Below are 25,957 nucleotides of genomic sequence, written 5' to 3'. Positions count from 1 at the left end.
AATAATTGCTTCAAAATTCGTTCGAGAGCAATTAACACCAAATTATAAGAGACGAAAACATTTTGTATATTGAATATAGTCCACTTAGCATACAAAATATCGAAGTTAGTTTTGGTTCTTCCGTTTCATTATTCCGTGTAACTGCATACCCTATAATTCGATATCTAACTAAGAAATCGTGCTTCTATGAGGCGTAATGAAGTAACCCATTGGTATCTGAGATATCAGCGGTATACAAAACCCAGTTTAAAATAGCACCTACAAATAATGAGTACAGTTAACAATTATAATAAATTGGCAGCTTAGCTATCCACTGTGTGCCCATGGGGTAGTCGACCTTGCCCAGGAGTATTGATGAAAGGTAACTTTCATTGCTTCTGCTAGCCACGCGCCACCAACCTCATCGGCGAAAAAAAATGTTCATTGCTATGTAAGCGATCTACAGTGGAGCTTAAGAGTTTCAAGCTGCATCATGATGGAGTTTGATGCAAATGCACAGATATAAACAAGCACGGGACCAACAGCTTGGTCAATTAGTCTTGTTTGCTAACAGAACTAATATGATCGCGACAATCATTGAGACCAATCAATTACATTTTGGACGTCACCAAAAAAAACTATCTCTGTTTGAGAGCAATTAATAAAATTTTGGACGCAACTAAAAAACTGAGATGTCTTCATTCAATTAAGGTTAATTATTTTATCAATCTAAAACAAGAAATAGGAATAACAATTGAAAAAGGAAAAAATAATTGTAATAATTACAAAAGAGCATATCTCACAATAAAATAGCTTTCTTCACAATTATGAAGAATCTATCAACTTTAGAAATAATCACTATAATGTTGAAAAGTACTGCTGCCAGTGCAATTCGTATCCACAATCTGATATCAACAACATAACGCAGTCAAGGCAACTATGATAGAGCGACTGAAACGATTTTCTCAAGACGTATCTTCTATATAAAAGCATTGAAAGAGACTGTTTCAAGGTATCTCCAAGATGGACATCTTTGAGGTCAGTGAAGTTTAACAACAACTAGATGAACTCTGGGGCGTATGCCGACATGACACTGAAGTTATCGCCATTTCTGACGAACAGAGGCAAGTAGAAAGATCAACAAAATGACTCCGTAATCAGATGACAGGATCAAAACCACTCGTGGGCGATTCGTCCCAAGGTGAGTTACCGCCCCTTTCCAGGGATCCCAATAGATGAAGGGAGGATACGCGACTGGAGGCGTTTGAGTTGTTTGTGGTGTTTGGATTGTTGTTACCTTTGAGCACCAGCTGACGATAAAGTTCGGATGTAGGACTGGGAGTGTAGCTGTGTCGCAGACTGTTGTGACTACTAGCAGTATGTGCGACTTCGAGAAGACCATCCGCAACCTAAAACGAACACACTTTAAATCAGTTCAAGCAAGCTCTGCGAGAAATGAAATTATATTCAAACTACATGCCAAAATTGAGAAGATCCTAGACAAAACTGGGAACATGCTTATAAAATGTCTCGAAGATTTAATCCAGGATCTTTAGCATTTAAAAGGTGGCACTTATTATTATGGCAGCTTATAATGGCAGTTTATTAACTTGGAAGTGTATTAGAATGTGCAACTATCAACACAAAAGATCCATTTTTCTTGAAATTTCGAAGCGTACACGAATAAACATGAGTTGAACGGGTCCTGTTTTCAGGGACAATCAAAGTGCACACGAATGATCATGGTTTTAAGTTTCAGTTACGCCAATTTAAGGCAAGAAAACTTCTTATGTTAGGTTTCTGGACTTTGACTTCAGCGATTGATATGTGATTTCAGGAATCTTTGATATCTAAATACCCAAAGGCTAACAAGTTAATATTATGTACTGGCACTGACTTGCAATGACGCAAATTTTAAATTAGAGCTTCGTAATTCTTAAGTATCATCCAAACAGTAACTACAATTATTATTTCTTATATTCAATTTATTGCCAGGACCGTATAAGCTGAAATAGTTTTTAAACAGTGCAATTTTCAGATCAAATTCAGTATTTTACTCTTTACTTTACATATATTTTGCAAAGGAACAAATGAATTGAAGTGCCCCTGAATCGCGCTATGATTGCAGAAAATGATAGAGTAGTTCTATTAAGCAAAGTAGTAGCAGCAGCAATAACCTGAGGTGGGAATATGGTTGCGAGGTGGGATAGGGTGAGTTGCATGATGCTGTTAGTGGTGGCAACTGAGGCTGCCATTGAGATGTGGTCAGGGGGAAAGATCAGATTGGGTCCGAACACTATAGCCACATTTGTAGAGTCCATCTTGTTCAGCTGCTGGTTCTCAACCACCCTACACGCGCAACATACCAGCTTAATCACTTTGATAGCAAGCGAGAAAAGAAAAGATTTCAGTATATAGGTGGCAAATGTCAAGTAATAGAGGCCATCACTGATCAGCACTTTATTCTGCAATAAAGGTGCAACCAATGGTTATAGAAACTTACAGCAGAAGATGAGTGAACAAATGCAAGATGACTGCCTGATGTGTCCGGGAGAAGGTGCTCACTATACTTCTCACAATATCAGCCATCTCATCCATATCCTTACCAGAATCTGAAACGCAAAAATACCTATCAGGCTTCCAGAATTTGATTGGTTGATAAATATAAAACATAGCTGGCAGATAGCTAGAAAATAGCCGCGATAGCTTCGTAGATCTGCAGTCTCAAAAATATACTAAAATATAGAACAAAAAACCTAATTATTAATTGCTAAAATGTTATATTTAGATTAAGAATCTGCTTCTTTTAGCTGTTATCAGATAACCTTCAATTAGAGTGACACAAACTCAGTTGACCTTATTTCCCTGAAAAAAAGTAAAGAACAGACATTTTGAAATTAAAAAGTCATTTTTGAGAGTGAGGTACGCCACGCGTAACAAAAAATTGCAAGAATGGACGTGAAAATGGCGACTTTTGTAAAAACGAAAAACGCGATCAAATGGTGAAGAGAATTTAAAAAACATAAAGGACAAGTCCTAAGTTACAATCCAAAGAACTGAATTAACTAAACATAGCCGGCAAATTTTCGGAAAATAGCCGGCGTTGACGCGCTTGACGCATATCGACGTTGAAACAGAAAACTAAAAGAAGACATCAAAATTCACACTTTTTTCATTGAAAATTTTTCAAAAAGTTCTAATTCGGTGTGCAGTTTCAGTTAGATTCTAAAAACGTACTTAATTGGCTCAAAAAAACTTTGATAACCTAATGCACTAAGGCTTAGTGACCGGGTTTTATCGATTTAACCCGATTCTTTTGATACTGCTCTTTTGACATTGACCGTATTCGCTCCAATGCTTAATTCAATGCAAGAAAGAGTTTAAAAACCATTCAGTTGAAACAGTGGGTGAGGTAAGTCAGAAGTCAAGCAAGCAAATCGTGGCTGATGTACAAAGAAAACCGTGATCAAAAGGTAAAGTGAATTTTAAAAAAGGAGAGCGTCTAAGGAATAGCCGTTGAGAGGCTTACGGTAGCTATTAATTGACTGACAATTAACAATTTTGAGCAACATCCAATTAAGACAGTCGACAAAACCCAAATTCGTTGAGAGGCTTACGGTGGCTATTAATGACCTAACAATTAACAATTCTTAGCAACATCCAAATAAGACAGTCGACAAAACCCAAGACGCATCCCTATGTGCGCAAAATGGACATAAATATCTAAATTTAATTCTACAGACTAAGAGATAACACAAGAAAATCAACAAAATGATCGATATAAAAATAAAATAGCAATTTTCAAATTTTGTTAAAAGCGACCAAAAATTAAAAACCGACTACTATTAACTCAAAAAGACTGTTTACATTCACTTTTTCATTCTTAGCAACCGAGAAAACCCGACATTAATGAGACAATGAAAAGAAACCAACAATATAGCCAACTTTCGCAACAAAATTCAAATATATTATGAGAACAATTTTAGCAAAAATCACAGAAACCAAAAACTAAGCACCGACAAAAAGAAATCAATTAATTTTAACCTCATAAACAACCGACAAGGAATACCAATAACGAAAGTTGAGTGATTGGTAACGAAAGTTGAGTAACGAAAGTTGAGTGAAAGTTGAATAACGAAAGTGTCAAAATTATCAAAACCGCCAGCTAATATCCGAATTAATCAATGCTGAGACAACAAAATAACCATAAGAAGAGGGCAAAATCAAATAATCACTAATATTTTATGATTAAAAGCGTCAAAGAAATAAAAGGCTACAGTTACAAATGCATGAAATCAAGCGATTGCAAAAAGGCGCATTCGAAACTAAATATCGTATCAAAAACACTCAAGACAAAAATACCAAAAACAGTGTAAAAAACGCCAATAAGTAAAAAACACAATAACTAATAACCAAAAAGTAGCCTTAAAGTGATCGTGACGTCATCATATGGTTGCAACAGATTTCTTGACGAAACAAAAACCAAGCGAAGGGGAATAAAACCCTAATCTTTTGCCTTACAGCCTTTCCAAATACCTATCAGAGTCGCGAGTCTTTTACTTAAAGCAGCGCATGAACTCACGCTCAGAAAAAAATTGATGCCAAAATGCCGCCAACCAACCAACCAAGTCTTTCGTAACGAAACATTGGAAGAATTCCGCAAGCGACGCAAAACAACTTCACAAACAACCGCAACTGCAGCCGAAAAAATTGTCCTTTTTAGTCCCCATAAGATTACAATTGGTAAAAACTTAGACCAGCCACAACGAGAAAAACTAACCTAGACATCATTGGCACAAGCTTACAAAAGATAACCGACAAAACATTGGGAGGAATGAATTACAAAAAATAGTTGAGCGGAATGAATTACAAGCTTAAAAAAACCGACCAAATGTTGGGAGGAATGAAAACGGGATTGCAGACCTGCAGGGGTGGGGATTGATGGGGTGAAGTGAGCGCGGGTAGATGGGGTGATAAACCACTACACAACATGAATTTTATTCTCCAAAACTGTTTCGGTAAATGGCATAATTGGAGTCTAGTAAACCAAACGCCTCTCAGAGAAAACAATCCCTCCAGGCGCAACCTGTTAAACCTGCCTTTGAGCACGATTAGTCAAATGGGTCAAAGGAAAAATCAGTCCAGCGAAAAATTGCAAAAAAGAACAGGGGAATAAAAACAAACTACTAACGTCTGGTGAATTGCTCTCAAACAACCGGCGCGCGGTTGGCTCACTTAGTAGCTAGCCGCGGTTCAATTTCGAAGAACGTTTGAGAGCAATTAACAATTTCATAAAAAATGCTACTTAAGTTAATTATCAAAACATTTCTATTACAATTCAGCGTTAATGAGGATAATACATAATGAGATCACACCACATAACAGTAGCTGATGTGCGGCATCAACAGAAGAGTTCAGGGGGAGAGAGAGTGAGAGAGACAAAACGTGAACAAGAAAGAAAAGGAAAGAAACCGCAACCTACAGAGAGAGAGAGAGAGAGGGAGAGAGAGAGAGAGAGAGAGAGAGAGAGAGAGAGAGCTAGGAATATTTTCCATGATGAGATTCGACTCCGCAACTTTTAGTTTTCTAGGCTTGTTATTAATTAAATCATATTAAAAAAATCTGAAATAAGCAAAATTCAAAACAAATGCTTTCAGATTTCACAGTGAAAACAAGTTCAAAACCATTTTTGTCTCGGGAGTTCTGTCATGTAACAAATCTGCAAAACTAAAAAAAATCAAATTTCAAAAATTCATAAGAGCGTCCAAAATTTAAAAAACTACTACTATAAACTCAATAGGCTACTTACATTCACTTATTCATTCTTAGCAACCGACAAAACCGGACATTAAAGGGACAATGATAAGAAAACAAGAATACAGCCAACTTTCGCAAACAATTCAAACTTTATGAGAACAAATTGAGCAAAAGTCACAGAAACCATCAACTAAGCACCGAAAAAATTAACTCTTTTAATTTTTTCCTCAGTAACAACTACCAAGGCCTACCAATAAAGAAAGTTGAGTGATAAATAAGCAATGAAAAAAACAAATACCGCCAAAATATTTTCAGAACAAATAAACATTTTGAGAACAAAGTGTCAAATTTATCAAAACCACCAGCTAATACCTGAAACCGTTAATTAGGTTTATTTATGCCTCATTAGCAACCAGTGATACCTGTCATTATCATTAATAAATGCTAAGACAAAAATTATTAATAAGAGGGCAAAATCAAATATTCACTTATATTTAATGACTAAAAGCACCAAAGAAATAAAAGGCAACAGCTGCATGTTCATGAACAAGCAATTGCAAAAAAGCGCATTCGAAACTAAATATCAAATAAAAAGCACTCGGGAGAAGGAACAACGAAAACAGAAATCAAATTTCGGCGCACGAAAAAAATGATTTCAGGTACCAAATAATTGCTCAAATCCCAATTTCTGATTCCACTTTAGAGGTAGCTTGATGAAAAAACCAAAATCTGCTCGCCTTCTTTTTCGTCTTACTACAGCAGCGTGATTAAAATAAAGTTTAAATTGACTTATCACTGATGTGAAAAAAAGGAAGTGATCTTAAAAAAGACAAAGCACCAATACAATCCAAACACTTTGGATTGTAAGGGAACTCGCTCTACTAAGAATGGAAAAATGACGTCACAAAGGTAATTCGAGGCAAAATGCTTGAATGAATAAAAGCAGATTCGCAACAATCGTGGCGTCATGGTCGTAAAAAATCTTCACAAAAATAACAAAGCAGGACAAGTTTCTTTCAGAAAACAAGTACATGTAGTAGAGAAAAGCAATTTAGAAAAAACTCCGATCATCAAATAAGTAAAAAGTGAAATTGGCGCCAGCTCAAAAGCAGCCACAAGCAAGAAAGCGAAATTATGTTCAAAAGCCATATTCACACTCTCCTTTCAAATAAGACCCAAAAATTTTCACGCGGCAAAACCGGTCGTTTTGCTCAATTCCTGTTTCCGCGAGACCAAAATCACTCACTACATCACAATTCGACTTCAAAAATTATCATAACTTGTGATTAGATCTTAAAAAACATAGGGGGAAAAATGCATGAATTACAATCCAGAGAAATCAAACCAAACAAACAGACAAATTACTGACAAAGAATCCACATCACATTAAAATACTTACGTTTCCAAAAGCCAAAAACACCTTACTTGCAAAACAGAGGCAAACAATGCATAATTTATCAAAAAAGACCTTATCATATACATCAATTTAAAAAATTCCACTCACCGTATTTGCTCGCCAGACAAATCAACACATTGTCAGAAAATAGCCACATTAGCTTCGTACATCTAGTGTCAAAAAGACGACTTGGACTAAGAACCTGTATAACTTAATGCTGCTTATTTTAGCTGCTCTCAATTAATATCCAATTAGAGCGATATACTCAGTTCAGCTTATTTCCATGAATTAATGAAAGGAAAACTTTTTTAAAAGCAATTTTTAAGTCACGTGTAAATAAATCAAACAAATAAACAGAAAAGCGTGCTCAAAAGAGAATAGAAAATGACGTAACGCACGCAACTGATTCAAAACTTCATAATAAATAAACAAAAGGAAGCCTTAAAGTGATCGTGAAGTAATCATATGGTTGCAACAGAAATCTTGACGAAACAAAAAAAAACAAGCGACGGGGAATAATAGCCCCATCTATTGCCTTACGGCCATTAAAAACACCTGTCACAGTCGCAAAGTCTTTTACTCAAAGATGCGCATGAACGTCTTATGCTCAGAAGAAAATCGATTTCAAAAACGCCGCCTGAACCATTGGAAGTCTTCGGTAACGAAACATTGGAAAAGTCCGCAAGCGACACGAAACAAGTTCACAAACAAAACCGGAACAGCAGCCGACAAAATTCTTTTTACTCCCCCTAAGATTACAATTGGTAACAATTTAGACCTGCCACAACGAGAAAAACTAACAAAGACATCATTGAACAAGCTTACAAAAAATAACCGAAAACGATGGGAGGAATGAATTACGAGAAAAATCGATCCAGCGCAAAACTGCAAAAAGAACAAAGGAATGAAAACATAACCGACTAACGTCGGGTGAAGTGCTCCCAAACGACCAGCGCGCGTTTGGCTCCCTCGGTAGCTAGCCACAGTTCAATTTCTAAGAGCCGCCCTTCACACCATAAGTATAAGCAACCAAAACGGTTTCTGTGAATCGCATACTTGGAGAATAGTGAGCTCAAAGAAAACTGAATACTCACTGGGCGCTACCTGACAAAGAAAGAGATAAAACGTGATAAAGAAAGAGAAGGAAAGAAACCCCAACGGACAGAGAGAGGGAGACAGGGAAATTTTCCATGATGAGATTCGATTCCGCAACGTTTAGTTTTCTATTCTTGTTATTATTATAAAAATCATACAGACGAAAACTGATAAGTTCAAAATTTGAAACAAATTTAAAAGAAAAGCTTCCAGATTTGGCAGTAAAAATATGTTCAAAACCATTTTTGTCTCTGGAGTTCTGTCAAGTAACCAATCTTCAAGACTTAAAAAATTTCGTTGGCCAATAATGATTGTTAAACTCAGAAAAGCAAAAAACATTCAAAAATTTTGAAAAACAATTGCAAACTTTAACAAAATCTTGCAAAAATTCGTTATATTATTAACCTAAAAATGACAAAAAAATTACGAAAACTGAATAAAAAATTGCAAGTTTCATAAAAAAAACTCCTAAAATTTGTGATATTAAAAAGTTAACAATTCCATGGCCAATAAAAACTATTTAGTAGCTTATAATCAAAACTTTAAGGAGGTTTTCTGGCTCCTGGTGCTGGACAAACTTGAATAATGCTAATAATGTCAAAAATTGAAAGTGTTTTGTCAAAAAGTGCTTAAAAGATTTGTCCAAAAAATGCTTAAACTCGTGATGTTAAAATGTTGAAAACAATTCCATTACCACTAGAAACTATGCCGTAACTTATTATTAAGCCCTAGAGGAGGTTCCTTCACACCTAGGGCTGAAAAAAATCAAAAAAGGACAAAAATTTGCAAAAAGCTTGATAAAAATTGCGAAAATTAATGTAAATTTACTTGTTTCTGTTTGGATTACCAATACATATAGCTCCTAAAATGACATAAAAACTCCTTATGTCTTGCAAAAGACCTTTAGCAAATTTAATCAGCCTCAATTGTAGACTGGTCTAACAAAAAACTTGAAAAATGACGAAAAACAAGAAAAATTGCAATATTTTGGGCTCAAAAACTCCTAAAAATGACCTTTTAACCGTAAACTACGCCTTCCCAGCAGCTTAACCACACTAAGCTCTTGGGTGACTACTAAACGCGGCTAAGGGCCTCTAATGAAAATTGATGCCCGCTGAGCGCTACCTGTTTATCCCGTCTTTAAGGACGAAAAGTCAAATGCGTCAGACCAAAAATCGGTCAAGCGAAAAATTGCATTAAAAAAGACCAACAGGACTAATATAATTGCTGCAAACTTCATTTGAGAGCACATAATAATTGATACAAACTTTGTTTGTTGAAGAGCAATTAAAAACATTTACACCGTGCACAAAAAGGCACAAATCTTAAAGCAAATTTAAGAAAAACTTTCTGAAATCTTGATACGGCAAATTTCGTCTCATTAGAAACATCGGTTTCAAGATAAAGGTCTTAAAAAATTATAACTCAAAAACAAACTGCAACACAAAATACAAATTGGGAAAGCATAAGGCGAATAATACTCTTAGAAACTGAACCAAAAAATACAAACTAAGATATAACAGATAAAAAGAATTCAATTTATTCGAAAATGTTAATTATCATGAATAACACAAAGTGAAAAAAATTGCTTATAACCAAACGATAGCTACAAGAATATTTCAATAAAATTAATATTAGTCAGGACTTTTCAAAGGAATCGAACTTAGGAAAAAAATTCTGTGCTGTTGAAAAACAATAATTCTAATTTTTTAAAAAAATTATAAAAATCTAAGAAAAAAGGTTTGAACAATTAAACATACCCGGCAGATTGCCGGAAAATAGCCGCCGTTGATTCCCATAACCAAGATTGGTATTGAAAGAAGAGAAAAAACTAGTGAAAAAATGATTTTTGAACAAACAATTTTAAAGTGCGAACTATTTTGATGTCATTTTAGAGCTAAACATGCATGGTTGAGACCACACATGGGCTAGTATAATACCAATAAGCATTAGAGATGGTAAATAAGTTCGAGTAACGAGCATCTAAAATTGGGCTCTGTGCGTTTATCCCGTTTCTATTTCTGATTTCGTTTTTTTGATACTGACTCTGTTGATTTTTAATTCCTTTGCTGAGCAACTGCTGTCTGAAAACAATTTTAACAGAATTAGAGAAGAGTGAAGTAGCCTAGAGAAGTCAAAAAGATTTCACGCAAAATGTCGAAAAGGCGGGAAAATGAGTTAAAGCAAAAAATTTTTATCCGACGAAGAAAAAAAGGAGCGCTATAATAGCCGGCTGAGAAGCTGAGACGGCTATTAATAATTTTAACAATTGAAACATAAACCGACAAATGTCGGAAGAATTGCTCTTGAACGACAGGCGAGGGAATTTAATTCAGGGGCTGTAGCCTAAATCAAATTATGGGTGCAAAAAATTTTTCCCCCGCCGGGATTCGAACCACTGCCCTCCCGCTCCACAGCCACACCTACTAACCACTGCGCTACAGATCACATACCTCACTTATTCTGCAACCGAATTTATATTAACTTTACTTCAGAGCAATAGAGATCACTCAAAAATGAAGAACGAAAGCGTGAAAAAGTCACTTGAGAAGTCAAAGAATGTTCTAGAAGAAAAGCGCAAAACTGTCAAGCAAAAAAATTGCATAAAAAAAGACACACACGTTTACAATAATTAATATGAACTGCGTTCAAGAGCAATTAAAAGAACGCGGATATAAAAGGCTTCAGGAGAATGCTAAAGTGACACATGCTCAACTGTGGAGCATACGGAATTGATATAAAAAAACAAAAAGTGAAAACGACCAGTTCAAAAATTCGAAACAAGATAAAAATATTTTGCCAAAAAATGTCACAATTATTCATCGCAATTAAAAAGTAAATTGTCAAAAAAATTAAACACAACGCGAAAAATAATTCCATTATTATTAAACGAAATTGAAATTGTTGACAGTGCAACGAGAGATACTTTATTGTAAATAAATCAAAGCATAGCCGGCAAATTCCCGGAATATAGCCGCCGTTGACGCACATAGGGATTGAAAAAGGAAAAGAAAAGAAGAGATAGAAATCGATCCAATTTTTTCCCCTAAAATAGGCCGAATTTCAATTACTGTCAATCAGATCAATGATTGATCACTAAAGTCTATTAATGGAACCAAAACCACTCCCCAGGTGCTATAAATAATCAACATCAAGGCAAAATAACGAACATAACCACCAAATTGCATCAAAAATCCACCGTTGACAGGCTTCGACTCGGGATTGAGACAAAATGAAACAGATAGAAATTGACAGAATTTCTCTTCTATATGTCAAAAAAGTGTACTGAATTGGCGTGCAGTTTCAGTTAGATTCTAAAGCTATACTTGATTCAGCTTCTAAACTGAAAGCTATAAAAACTAACGTCAGCTAGAAATCACTCTTAATGGACTTTGATAACCTGATGCATTATGACTTAATGACCGGGCTTTAACAGAATTAGAGAAGAGTGAAGTAGCCTAGAGAAGTCAAAAAAGATTTCACGCAAAATGTCGAAAAGGCGAGAAAATGAGTTAAAGCAAAAAATTTTTATCCGACGAAGAAAAAAAGGAGCGCTATAATAGCCGGCTGAGAAGCTGAGGCGGCTATTAATAATTTTAATAATTGAAACATAAACCGACAAATGTCGGAAGAATTGCTCTTGAACGACAAGCGAGGGAATTTAATTCAGGGGCTGTAGCCTAAATCAAATTATGGGTGCAAAAAAATTTTCGCCCGCCGGGATTCGAACCACTGCCCTCCCGCTCCACAGCCACAACTACTAACCACTGCGCTACAGATCACATACCTCACTTATTCTGCAACCGAATTTATATTAGCTTTACTTCAGAGCAATAGAGATCACTCAAAAATGAAGAACGAAAGCGTGAAAAAGTCACTTGAGAAGTCAAAGAATGTTCTAGAAGAAAAGCGCAAAACTGTCAAGCGAAAAATTTGCATAAAAAAAAGACACACACGTTTACAATAATTGCTATGAACTGCGTTCAAGAGCAATTAAAAGAATGCGGATATAAAAGGCTTCAGGAGAATGCTAAAGTGACACATGCTCAACTGTGGAGCATACGGAATTGATATAAAAAAACAAAAAGTGAAAACGACCAGTTCAAAAATTCGAAACACTAGAAAAATATTTTGCCAAAAAATGTCACAATTGTTCATCGCAATTAAGAAATAAATTGTCAAAAAAATTAAACACAACGCGAAAAATAATTCCATTAATATTAAACGAAATTGAAATTGTTGACAGTGCAACGAGAGATACTTTATTGTAAATAAATCAAAGCATAGCCGGCAAATTCCCGGAATATAGCCGCCGTTGACGCACATAGGGATTGAAAAAGGAAAAGAAAAGAAGAGATAGAAATCGATCCAATTTTTTCCCCTAAAATAGGCCGAATTTCAATTACTGTCAATCAGATCAATGATTGATCACTAAAGTCTATTAATGGAACCAAAACCACTCCCCAGGTGCTATAAATAATCAACATCAAGGCAAAATAACGAACATAACCACCAAATTGCATCAAAAATCCACCGTTGACAGGCTTCGACTCGGGATTGAGACAAAATGAAACAGATAGAAATTGACAGAATTTCTCTTATATATGTCAAAAAAGTGTACTGAATTGGCGTGCAGTTTCAGTTAGATTCTAAAGCTATACTTGATTCAGCTTCTAAACTGAAAGCTATAAAAACTAACGTCAGCTAGAAATCACTCTTAATGGACTTTGATAACCTGATGCATTATGACTTAATGACCGGGCTTTAACAGAATTAGAGAAGAGTGAAGTAGCCTAGAGAAGTCAAAAAGATTTCACGCAAAATGTCGAAAAGGCGGGAAAATGAGTTAAAGCAAAAAATTTTTATCCGACGAAGAAAAAAAGGAGCGCTATAATAGCCGGCTGAGAAGCTGAGGCGGCTATTAATAATTTTAATAATTGAAACATAAACCGACAAATGTCGGAAGAATTGCTCTTGAACGACAAGCGAGGGAATTTAATTCAGGGGCTGTAGCCTAAATCAAATTATGGGTGCAAAAAATTTTTCGCCCGCCGGGATTCGAACCACTGCCCTCCCGCTCCACAGCCACACCTACTAACCACTGCGCTACAGATCACATACCTCACTTATTCTGCAACCGAATTTATATTAGCTTTACTTCAGAGCAATAGAGATCACTCAAAAATGAAGAACGAAAGCGTGAAAAAGTCACTTGAGAAGTCAAAGAATGTTCTAGAAGAAAAGCGCAAAACTGTCAAGCGAAAAATTTGCATAAAAAAAGACACACACGTTTACAATAATTGCTATGAACTGCGTTCAAGAGCAATTAAAAGAATGCGGATATAAAAGGCTTCAGGAGAATGCTAAAGTGACACATGCTCAACTGTGGAGCATACGGAATTGATATAAAAAAACAAAAAGTGAAAACGACCAGTTCAAAAATTCGAAACACTAGAAAAATATTTTGCCAAAAAATGTCACAATTGTTCATCGCAATTAAGAAATAAATTGTCAAAAAAATTAAACACAACGCGAAAAATAATTCCATTATTATTAAACTAAATTGAAATTGTTGACAGTGCAACGAGAGATACTTTATTGTAAATAAATCAAAGCATAGCCGGCAAATTCCCGGAATATAGCCGCCGTTGACGCACATAGGGATTGAAAAAGAAAAAGAAAAGAAGAGATAGAAATCGATCCAATTTTTTCCCCTAAAATAGGCCGAATTTCAATTACTGTCAATCAGATCAATGATTGATCACTAAAGTCTATTAATGGAACCAAAACCACTCCCCAGGTGCTATAAATAATCAACATCAAGGCAAAATAACGAACATAACCACCAAATTGCATCAAAAATCCACCGTTGACAGGCTTCGACTCGGGATTGAGACAAAATGAAACAGATAGAAATTGACAGAATTTCTCTTATATATGTCAAAAAAGTGTACTGAATTGGCGTGCAGTTTCAGTTAGATTCTAAAGCTATACTTGATTCAGCTTCTAAACTGAAAGCTATAAAAACTAACGTCAGCTAGAAATCACTCTTAATGGACTTTGATAACCTGATGCATTATGACTTAATGACCGGGCTTTAACAGAATTAGAGAAGAGTGAAGTAGCCTAGAGAAGTCAAAAAGATTTCACGCAAAATGTCGAAAAGGCGGGAAAATGAGTTAAAGCAAAAAATTTTTATCCGACGAAGAAAAAAAGGAGCGCTATAATAGCCGGCTGAGAAGCTGAGGCGGCTATTAATAATTTTAATAATTGAAATATAAACCGACAAATGTCGGAAGAATTGCTCTTGAACGACAAGCGAGGGAATTTAATTCAGGGGCTGTAGCCTAAATCAAATTATGGGTGCAAAAAATTTTTCGCCCGCCGGGATTCGAACCACTGCCCTCCCGCTCCACAGCCACACCTACTAACCACTGCGCTACAGATCACATACCTCACTTATTCTGCAACCGAATTTATATTAGTTTTACTTCAGAGCAATAGAGATCACTCAAAAATGAAGAACGAAAGCGTGAAAAAGTCACTTGAGAAGTCAAAGAATGTTCTAGAAGAAAAGCGCAAAACTGTCAAGCGAAAAATTTGCATAAAAAAAGACACACACGTTTACAATAATTGCTATGAACTGCGTTCAAGAGCAATTAAAAGAATGCGGATATAAAAGGCTTCAGGAGAATGCTAAAGTGACACATGCTCAACTGTGGAGCATACGGAATTGATATAAAAAAACAAAAAGTGAAAACGACCAGTTCAAAAATTCGAAACACTAGAAAAATATTTTGCCAAAAAATGTCACAATTGTTCATCGCAATTAAGAAATAAATTGTCAAAAAAATTAAACACAACGCGAAAAATAATTCCATTATTATTAAACTAAATTGAAATTGTTGACAGTGCAACGAGAGATACTTTATTGTAAATAAATCAAAGCATAGCCGGCAAATTCCCGGAATATAGCCGCCGTTGACGCACATAGGGATTGAAAAAGAAAAAGAAAAGAAGAGATAGAAATCGATCCAATTTTTTCCCCTAAAATAGGCCGAATTTCAATTACTGTCAATCAGATCAATGATTGATCACTAAAGTCTATTAATGGAACCAAAACCACTCCCCAGGTGCTATAAATAATCAACATCATGGCAAAATAGCGAACACAACCACCAAATTGCATCAAAAATCCACCGTTGACAGGCTTCGACGCGGGATTGAGACAAAATGAAACAGATAGAAATTGACAGAATTTCTCTTCTATATGTCAAAAAAGTGTACTGAATTGGCGTGCAGTTTCAGTTAGATTCTAAAGCTATACTTGATTCAGCTTCTAAACTGAAAGCTATAAAAACTAACGTCAGCTAGAAATCACTCTTAATGGACTTTGATAACCTGATGCATTATGACTTAATGACCGGGCTTTATCGCGTTTCTATTGATTTTGCTCTTTTGACATTGAGCATATTCACTACATTGCGTAATTCAATTGCGAGAATTTAAAATCCAGTCAGTTGAAACAGTGAGTGACGTCACGAGTTAAACGTGAAAAAGGTGACATACGTAAAACGAAAAACGTGACCAAATGGTAAAGCCAATTAAAAAACATAGCAGGACAAGTCCTGAAACACAATCTAAACAATTGATTGAACAGCTTAAAACTACTGCATCTGACCGGCAGATCAATTGAACAAGTCCAGCCAAAAAGGCAAAAAGTCCGAAATCGGAGAAACTAATATAATCAAATAAAAATATAATTATGGCTATAACTCTTGAAGCTTTAACCCTGAATGTCAAATTTCATCCAGTTAAATATATCTATAAATCCACGTACAGGCCTTGAAAGTGGTTTATTGGCCACTAAAGATGGCCACTAAAGATGGCCACTAAAGATGGAAATTTCAAAACTTAAAACTGAATCTTTTAAAATTGAAAATGAAAACCAATCCATTTATTCTAGCAACTATGCAGTAACCTATTATTAGACTCTAGAGGAGATTCCCTGGCCCCTGGCGCTAGAAAAACTATAAAAAAGAACAAATTTCAAAAAACTTGAAAAAATGCTGTTTTAATTGAAAAAAAGTTGTTAAAAATTGTGATTATTATAATGTAGAAAACCATTCTGTTTCCACTAGAAACTATGCAATAGCCTATTACGAAACCCTAGAGGCGGTTCGCTGCCCCTGGTGCTGAAAAACTCAAAAATGATAAAAATTTTTTGAAAATTGCAAAAATTGGGGTAAAATTTTGCTTGTACCAAAACCTATAAATCACTAATTTGTCGTAAAAAGTAATTATGTCTTCCAAAAGACCTTTATCAACTTTTACAAACTTCAATTTAAGACTGGTCGATTGAAAAACTTTTGCCAATGAGATAAGATCCGCCAATGAGGTGAATAAAACGAATCAAGAACAAATTCGAAGATGTATTATCAGCAGCAGAGACCAGCACTGAAGAACAGTACTTAAAATGACAACTAACTGAAAGTGTCAGCCAGAGTCTGGTAGGAAGAGGAGGGGAACAATGATTCTGGTAGTTCTCGGAAGTACATCTTGAGAGCACCAGTGATCACGTGGATGTCATTGACCTGGGACAGATTGTAGCCGCTGTCTAAAAATACACGAGATCATTATGGAACAAAACGAATTTATATGATTTTGAGACATCCCGAGTTATCCAAGAAATTTTAAATTTTGTGGCCACACTTCTCACAATTAAACTGCTACCACTTGAGGACTGGTCTTTGGATTCCTGAACAAAGATATTTTGACCAGTTTTACCATCAAACTACGCTGGAAATAGCCAATCTAACTCTGTACTGCTACTAAGATATAAAACAACCATTTTGACAAATCCACAATTGATGACTTGTCTTACTTTTGTCCACTTCGAATCGCAGCTTCTGTATCTCCGCCATGTTTCCGCATAATCTGTAGATACCCTCTATGTCCAGTCCCCTCCTCTCCACTTCTCGCATCCCGTTCACCACAAACTCAGGCACCAGTCGCTTCTCGGTCTGGCTACGTACTTCCAACACACATCCAAACACAGGAGCTACAGCAAATACAATTAACTTAATCATTCATTGTACCTAAATTATTCAATACTTCTCGAAATGAACGATATTTCAATTTTACAACTGATTAAGAAGCACATGTCTGTTAGAAGTTGGAATTCTGTTTCCTTTTCCCATTGCTAGAAATGTGTGTCTCCCAGAGCATCAATATGGAAATTTCAGCGAAAGGAAACTGGTCAACATAGCAAATAATGTCCTCATGGTATCAGACTTTTATGTCTGTAAGACTAAAATTAGCATTGGAAATAGGAAACAGTTCAAAACATGGCATGTATAGTATAGTGAAATAAACTGAATTCGATGTTAGCAATGAGACCAATCATCGTTTCTGCGATTGCGTTAACAACAGACCTGTGAATCGGAAGTAACTCATAACTAGCAATTGAAAGTTTTGATTAGACTCGATTGACCAGCAAATAAAGAATTCAGGCTCAAAATCGACAATGAATATGAACAGCTTTCACCTGAATCATCGTCTACAAAACACCATTATTCTCGTGAAAACCAGTCATGTCCTGATCAATTAGGCTCGTATGCCTACTCAAACGCACCTTTTGAGGACCGATTCAATACCAAGTTCTTCGGTTCCTAATCATTAACTTAAAATAGCAAAACAAACATAGGTTTCATATAAACACTCTCATATTACTGCATAAATCTAACCAAGAAGTTTTCAAGCTGCAATTCTACGTCTAACTCATATTAAAAAGGCAAATTATAACGCGGTTGAAAACTCACCTGATTTGAGAATTCCCTTTTTGCGGAGTGCATCCACAGAGGGTCTGGACTTAAGCAGCTGGGCCAAGCAGTTCCTCACTCCGCTAGTTGAGCTTAATGTTGTCTGTGACCCAAGACTACCCAGACTCACCGACGAGTCATTCGACTTTTCTTTCCTATAACACAGTCAGTATTCACACAAAAAACGTGTAGAAAGTGATCGTATTTCAAAATATTGCAGTGATTTCAGAACATTTTCTTTGACATTTTTTTCACAATTTTACAGAGTAAACCTTTCTGTTGCACACACGTTCTCGAAACTCTTCATTGTTTCTGGGAGGCGGGTACTTACATTTATCTATAGCAAAACTTTTCTTCCGGAAGACAAGTTTTAACTATAGCGAACCTCATACATCTTTTACGATACCGAGTCATCTATTGAAATGATTTCGACAGATTTTGATACACCAATAAATGAAAATTTCTAACTAAAGTGAGTAAACTTATCAATGTATATAATTATTTGTGTAATTTTGAGGGGATCAAATCACCAGGTCGGGAGGAAGGACGGGGTGAGTGTTGGTGAGGGAGGGCGGAGGGGGGCAGCAAATAACCAAATTTCTAGGCGTAGGAGCGTGGACTTTGCAAGCTAATAGATTATAGAGCACTTTCAGGAAAAATAATGACAACTTTTGACCACAGAAAAAAGTTGGGTTAAATTTCTCCTTTTAGAGGCAGTTAGTGTCAACCAACTCAATATGAAAGCTTTTCTCAGTTACTACAAAAACTGATATTCATTGTAATTTTTACGTCAAAATTGAAGACAAAAATCTGACAAAATAGTTGAAAAACATAGCTGGCAGATTGCCAGAAAATAGCCCCAAAAGCTTTATGAACCTGCAGTTTCAAAAAGGTAAAAAAAAAACAGACCAAAAAAGATTAATTAATGCTGAGATATTTTGATTAAGAATCTGTTTAACTTACTGCTGCTTCTATTAGCTGCCCTCAAATACCCACCAATTACGGTGACACACAATCACTTGACCATATCTCTTTGAATTAAACTGAAGAAAAGTCAATTTCAGAGTGAGCAAGCTGTTCTTCATCGAGAGGTATGTCACGTCTGACCAAAAATTAAATCAACCCAGAGGCTGGAAAAACTCAAATGACAAAAATTTTCAAAATAAAAATTCCAAAATTTTGGGTTCATGTTTGCAGTACCAAAATATATAGCTGAAAAAATGGTCATAAAATTTTCTCATGCAAAAGCCCTTCATTAACTGCGTCATTTTGGGCTCAAAAACTCCTTAAACCTTTTAACCTATTAACAGTGGAATATGGCCCCTTCATGCACCACTCGACTACTAAAGCCAGTGGTGGGCTTTCTGATTTTTCCTGTTTTGTAAGCCCAAAGTCATGGAAAAAATTGTTAACCTATCCGACAAACGTCGGGAGAATTCCTCTCAAACCACCGGCGAGCGGTTGGCTTCGTCAGTAGCTAGCCACGGTTTAGTGAGGCTAGCTTTAGATTAATTGAAGGGGCATAAGGTGAGCACAGCGGGAGTGCACTGCTGCGGGGGTGCAAAAGTGGATTGGGGGACTGATGTCGAGGCGGTGGGTGGATGGGGGTGTGGGATCAAATTCTAAGTGGCCAAAAAATTGCATAAAAGAGACAAACAGGACCTATATATTTGCTAAAAATTGCTTTTGAGAGCAATTAACAATGATTTCCCATAAAAGCCTGTTAAGTCATGTATGATAAAAAACATTTCTACAATAACTCATTGTTAATGAGGATCAGAGATGATGACATTACGCCAGATAACAGCAGCTGAAGTGCTGCATCAACAGAGAGAGAGGGAGATAGAGAGAGTGAGAGAGAGATAAAACGCGAAACAGAAAGATAAGCAAACCCTAACCGACAGAGAGAGAAAAAAGGATAAGACTATTTTCCATGATGGGATTCGACTCTGAAACTTTGTTTTCTAGCCTTGTTAGTATTTAAATCATATGGAAAAAAATATCACCTTCGCAGTAAAAAAAGTTTAATAACATTTTTGGCTCAAAAGTTTAGTCAAGTAACCCATCTCCAAGACTTCAAAAGTTTCGTTGCCCAGTAATGGTCATTAAACTCAAGAAAAGGACAAAAAAACGAAAAAATTTGGAAACAATTACAAATTTAAACAAAATCTTGCTAAAATTCAAGATATTGATATGTTAAGAACCATTTCATTGTATCAAGAGACTATCCAGTATTACTGTTTCAAGCCTGAAATAGTTTCATTGGCTCATAAAGATCTATACACTTAGAACAAGATAGAAATTTTCCAAAAATTTGACAAAAAAACTTTAAAAAATTACAAAGACTGGAGTCATAAAAAACACTGATTAACATCCCATTAACTCTTAAAACTACGCAGCAGCTTATTATCAAACCTTGGAGGTGGTCCCAGGGCCCCTGCTGCCGGAAAAAACAAAACTTGAAAAAATTGCATATATTTTGGAAAAACTGCCTAAATTCATGATATTAAATTCATGAAAAACATTCCAATACATCTATAAAATATGCAGTAACATATTATCAAACCCAAGAAGAAGTTCGGTGGCTCTTGAGGCTAGAAAAACCTAAAAAATGACAAAAAATTTTAAAATTTTTTTTAAAATTTAGCAAATTATTATCGAACCCTAACGGAGGTTTTCTGTCCCTTGAAGCTCAAAAAACATGAAAATTGACTATAAATGTCAAAATGAAAATGACAAAAATTGTCAAAAAACGCTAAAATTCTTGGTGGTAAAATGTTGCAAGACATTCCATTACATCCAGAAATTATACAGTTATCTATTTTCAAACCCTAGAGGAGATTCCTCGGCTCTTGGGGCTGAAAAAACCTAAAAAACAAAAATTTTCAAAATTTTGATTAAAAAAGCAAGTTTTATCAAAAAATTGCTAAAATTTGTGACATTAAAAAATTTAAAAACAATTTCATGGCCAATAAAAATTTTTCAGTAACTTATCATCAAACCCCTTAAAATGTTTTCTGGCCCCTGCGTCTGAAAGACTTAAATAAGGAAAAATAATTGTCAAAAAATTGAAAAAATGCTAAAATTAGTGACGTTATAATCTTGAAAACATTGCATTGCTACTAGAAACTATGCAGTAACCTAATGTTAAAACCTAGAGGAGGTTTTCTGACACCTAGGGCTGATGAAAATTTTTTAAAAACTTGAAAAATGCAGAATGGTATAAATTTGCGTGTTTTTAACGAGCGGTTGTTCGTCAGTAGCTAGAAACGGGGAAGGGGGTGCAACGAGGGCTGATGAGGGGGTCAACAGTGGGGTTCAATGGAGGTAACAGCTCGCAGGGGGGGTGTGGGGGCAATAGAGGTGGGGGGTCAACAGTGGAGGGGTCTCCAACCTTTAAGACCGGCCCTTCGCACCATAAGTATGTCTCCAAATTCGATTCTGTGAATCGCATGCTAGAAGACTAGTGAGCTGAAGGGTTCTAAGAGCACTTAATGCCCGCTTGGCGCTAACTGTTTATCCTGTTTTTGAGGACGAAAAGTCAGAAGCGTCAGACGAAAAATCAGTCAAGCAAACACTCGCATAAAAAAACACCGACAGGACTAATATAATTGCTACAAACTTCGTTTGAGAGCAATTAAAAACATCTTACATTAAAAAAGAAAGAGCACCAATAAAACCCAAATTCTTTGGATTGTAAAACCAAGAGAAGGCCAATAACAGCCTTATATCGCTTTGCCGCTATTAAAAAATACCACAGCTGAAATATTAATGCTTCAACCTTCGTTTAAGCGTAATTAAAAAGATGTAATTGAAAAATTAAATTGAAGCAGTTTCCTATATTGACTGTCACCTTTTCTTATACTTTTTTTCGTTGGGCTTTCATTACATCGAAATTCACATTTCTAACAAAACTTAGATTTTTATCTATGCTGTACAGTTTATGTCATCCTCTGAAATTTCTCAAGTCACAACGAGGCCTTGAGTCGAAAAGAAGATCAATCAGCACAACATTTATACAACACACTTCAAAATGTTAAATTAGTGCTTCCTTTAGGTTATTGCTGTTAGATCTTGCCGCCCGTTTCAAATAAACAACCTATCATCCCTCCAATAAGTGTATTCAAACATAATTGGCATATTAGATCAGCATTAATCCTCTCCGAAATAAAAAAGACCACGGGACTAATACAATTGCTAAAAACTTCGTTTGAGAGCAATTAGTTTAACAAACTAAGACTTTTGTATATCTAAAAAAGAAGCGCTTAGCGTCAAGAAAGACCATTCACTAAAAGGATAACTTGATGCAAACAATGATGCCTGAATATGAATTTGCAGCAGTTTTCAGCTTGACCTCCGTAATATAAAAATTACATCTGAAGAGCGTGTTTAAGCCAGTGTGAAGTTATTTTCAGTATTTCGTTTTTATAATGTTGAGGACTTTTCATACTTTTACTTCCGAAAATCTTTAAATTAATCTGAAATCAGCTATTTGTTTTTGACAGTTAAATGTTCTAAAGCTTTTATTTGAACTGTGTACGAGAAAGCTTTTTGAATCAGCTGTGCTCAAGACCTCCAAAAGCCTCCGGAACGTTTCTCTTTTCCTCAAAAAACAGTCTAGTCTGCCTAGTTTGGACATTATAGGACTTGTAATGCTAAAAAAATAGAAAACCATCTCAAGATTTGAAAAGCCACTGACATGAAGCAACCAAAATTTAAACAAACATAGCTGTCAAATTGCCAGCAAACAGCCGCAATAGCTTCATAGATCTTTTGTCTCAAAAAAGGTAAAAAAGACAGACCAAAAAAGAAACTTATTCCTTTCATTAAGGGCTGAGATGTTAAATTTTGATTAAGAAAACTGACTGCTGTTTCTATTAGCTGCTCTCTAATAACCCTCAATTAGAGTAACACACGCCCATTTGACCTTATCTCTTTGAATTAAAGTAAATAAAGTCAATTTCAAAGCGAGGAAGTCATTTTTGAGAGTGAGGTAAGTCAAGTGTGACCAAAAAATTAATCGAGCGAATGAACAAAAAACTCACTCCACCTAGAGCGAAAAATGACGTCACGCACGCAATGCAGTTGAAACTGCATGAACGAATGAACAAAAAGCAGATTTGGAGTGTTTGTGACGTCATATGGTCGTAACAAAAATCGTGACGACGAAATAAATAAAAAACATAGCAGGACAAGTCCTGAAATACAATCCAAGTAATTGAATGAAAAACAGACCTAATGAACCTGACCAGCAGATCAATTGAACAATCCCAGCCAACAAGACAAAATCTAAAAGAACTGAGAAACAAAATCTAAACTGAGAAACTAAAAGAACCAAACAAACTAACCAGAAAACGACCATTGCTTAAACCCTTGAAGCTTTAAACTTGAAGGCCATATATGACTCATTTCAAAATACTCATTAACTCACGCAAAAACCTTGAAAAAGATGAATCAGTAGATAAATTGGACAAATATGACAAATGCATCAAGAAACTGAGAAGAGAAAATTTACCAAAAATAGGGCTATAACAACGATTAAACATTTTTTTGACTGTGGAGTTCTGTCTTGTAAACCGTCTACATCATTTAAAAACTTTCGTTGGCCAGTAAAGACAGTTAAACTCAGAGAACGACAAAAAAATCGAAAAATTTGAAAACAATCGAAAATTTTAAATTGCAAGCTTTATTTAAAAAATTCCCTACAATTGCAAAATTAAAAAATTGAAAATTATTTTATTGCCCCTAGAAACTATGTAGTAAGATATTAGCAAACTCTATAGGAGGTTCCCTGGCCACTAAACAAAAATTTCAAAAATGTAAAGAAAAAAATCGCTAAAAAAAAAAAATGGTAAAAGATATTAAAATGTTGAATACCATTCCATGGCCAACAAATATTTTCAGTAAACTGTTAGCAAACCCTAGATGAGGCTTGCCCTGGGGCTGGAAAACTTGAATAATGACAATAAATGTCAGAAAATTTGAAAAAACAAGTTTTATTTAAAAAAGTTGGTACAATTCATGAAGTTAAAATGTTTAAAACCACTTCATTACCAATAGAAACTATGCAATAACCTATTATTAAACCCCAGAGGAGCTTTTTTGACATCAAAGTCTGAAACAACTCAAAAAATGACAAAAATTTTCAAACAGTTTGATTAAGTTAGTATAAAATACCGTGTTTAAGTTTGGAGTAGCAATAGATATAGCGCTTAAACAGGCCGTAAAAAGCAATTACGTCTTGCAAAGGACCTTTAACAACTTTAATAAACCTCAATTTCAGACTGGTCTAACCAAAGATCCATAAATGACGAAAAAGTGCTAAAAATTTCATCACTTTAGGCTCATAAACTCCCAAAAATGAACTTTTAACCTTGAATTACGGCCTTCCCAGTAGCTTCACCACTCTGAGTACTTGAGGGACTACTAAACGCGGGCCTCTAATGAAACTTGATGCCCGTTGTGCCTTACCTGTTATCCCGTTTTGAAAGCTCAAAGTCATGAAAACAGGTGTGAAAACATCTTACAGAAATAAAAAAACATAGCAGGACAAGTCCTGACGTACAATTCAAAGAATTTTCATTGACTAAACAGAAAAACTAGACCTAGAATGGACAATGAGTGAATTGAGAAAATCATTTTTAAAAAAATCAGAACAAAAAAATAAGAAATAAACAGAAAATCAATGTCAAAATGCCGCATGTGAACACAAAAACCACTAGCGAGAACTGAAAATCTAATTCAAACAAAAAAGTAGGCCTAGAATGAGCTGTGAATGGATTGGGAAAACCATTTGGAAAAAAATCCGATCCAAAAAATCGAAAAAACAGTAAAAATCAAAGTCAAATTGCCGCATGTGAACAAAAAACCACTACCGATAAACCGAATTTTTGTTCAAACACCGTTTTCTCACTCTACTTTAAAATTAGAGCGAAAAAAATTCACGCGGCAAAACTACTCGCTTTTTCGCTCCATTTCCTGTTTCGGCGTGACCAAAATCACTACTCCAATTTGACTTCAAAAATCATGAAAATGTGTGAACACATCTTAAAAAAAAAGACAGCGCCCCAATACAATTCAAATTCTTTGAATTGTAAAAAGACAGAGCACCAATACAATCCAATTCTTGGATTGTAAAAAACCAAGATAAGGCCAATAATAGCCTCAGCTATCGCTTCGCGGCTATTAAAAAGACTGATGTGTAATTTTTATTTTATTACATTTTTAAGCGTGCTGAGATTGCGGGGAAGAGCATTTTTCAATATTTTTTGGTTCTTGTATTAAAATTTTTGTCCTCTTTGTCCGTTTTACATGTGTCTTATTTGTAGATTATCGTTAGTATCTATTTATCTCGAATACATGCCGAAAACTCCTCGCTCTCCTCTAAGGTGGAAAGCTTTCCCATCCACAAATTTGAAACGGATCCGACAGATTGACCGCACCCAAATAACTACTACAAACTTCACTAGAGAGCCATTAATAACTGACTTACCTATAGCTAATTTTGTCAGGTCCTGCGTAGAAGTTACTAGTTGCGGAGTTCTTCTTGTAGTGGTTATTTCTGTTGAGTGTGCTGTTACTTCCAAACATGCCAGCAGTTCCTCCTCCCCCGATTGAGGTGAGTCCATCGCCTATTGAGGCTGCAGTTGTTAGGAGGGATGCCTGGTCGAAGTCAGTGTCCATTTTGGTGACTCCTGTCTTCAGGTTGAGGATAGTTCGATTGATACTGTCATACCATTGTGCCGCATCATACGGGTTGGCCGACTTCAGAAGCACCTATAAATTGTCCACACTTCAGAAAATTGTCTCACTTGTAATCAACTATTTGCTATAGTTATTGAAGGAAACGTGTAAATTAAGGAACATTTAGGAACGTTCGCTGAATCCTTATTTTCGTAAACATCAAACG

At 35.6% G+C, this 25,957-nt stretch overlaps 1 protein-coding gene across 3 annotated transcripts in view; it reads right to left on the bottom strand.

The window, feature by feature from the left end:
- Nucleotides 1-676: 676 nt before the first annotated feature.
- The window catches only part of LOC142349717 (uncharacterized), a 50,722-nt gene continuing 25,441 nt past the window's right edge, over nucleotides 677-25,957 (bottom strand). For all 3 annotated transcript variants that reach the window (XM_075401448.1, XM_075401450.1, XM_075401449.1), the window contains 7 exons: nucleotides 25,541-25,824; nucleotides 18,049-18,203; nucleotides 17,112-17,288; nucleotides 16,716-16,844; nucleotides 2,483-2,591; nucleotides 2,157-2,328; nucleotides 677-1,388 (listed from right to left, as the gene is read on the bottom strand). In XM_075401448.1, the coding sequence (XP_075257563.1) occupies nucleotides 1,137-1,388; nucleotides 2,157-2,328; nucleotides 2,483-2,591; nucleotides 16,716-16,844; nucleotides 17,112-17,288; nucleotides 18,049-18,203; nucleotides 25,541-25,824 (1,278 nt within the window). In that variant the 3' untranslated portion in view covers nucleotides 677-1,136. The remainder of the gene's footprint in view (nucleotides 1,389-2,156; nucleotides 2,329-2,482; nucleotides 2,592-16,715; nucleotides 16,845-17,111; nucleotides 17,289-18,048; nucleotides 18,204-25,540; nucleotides 25,825-25,957) is intronic.

The sequence above is a fragment of the Convolutriloba macropyga genome, chromosome 11, assembly GCF_964194025.1.
Source record: "Convolutriloba macropyga chromosome 11, txConMacr16.3, whole genome shotgun sequence".
In the NCBI taxonomy this organism is placed as follows: domain Eukaryota; kingdom Metazoa; phylum Xenacoelomorpha; order Acoela; family Convolutidae; genus Convolutriloba; species Convolutriloba macropyga.
This window is presented reverse-complemented; position numbering and strand designations above follow the sequence as displayed.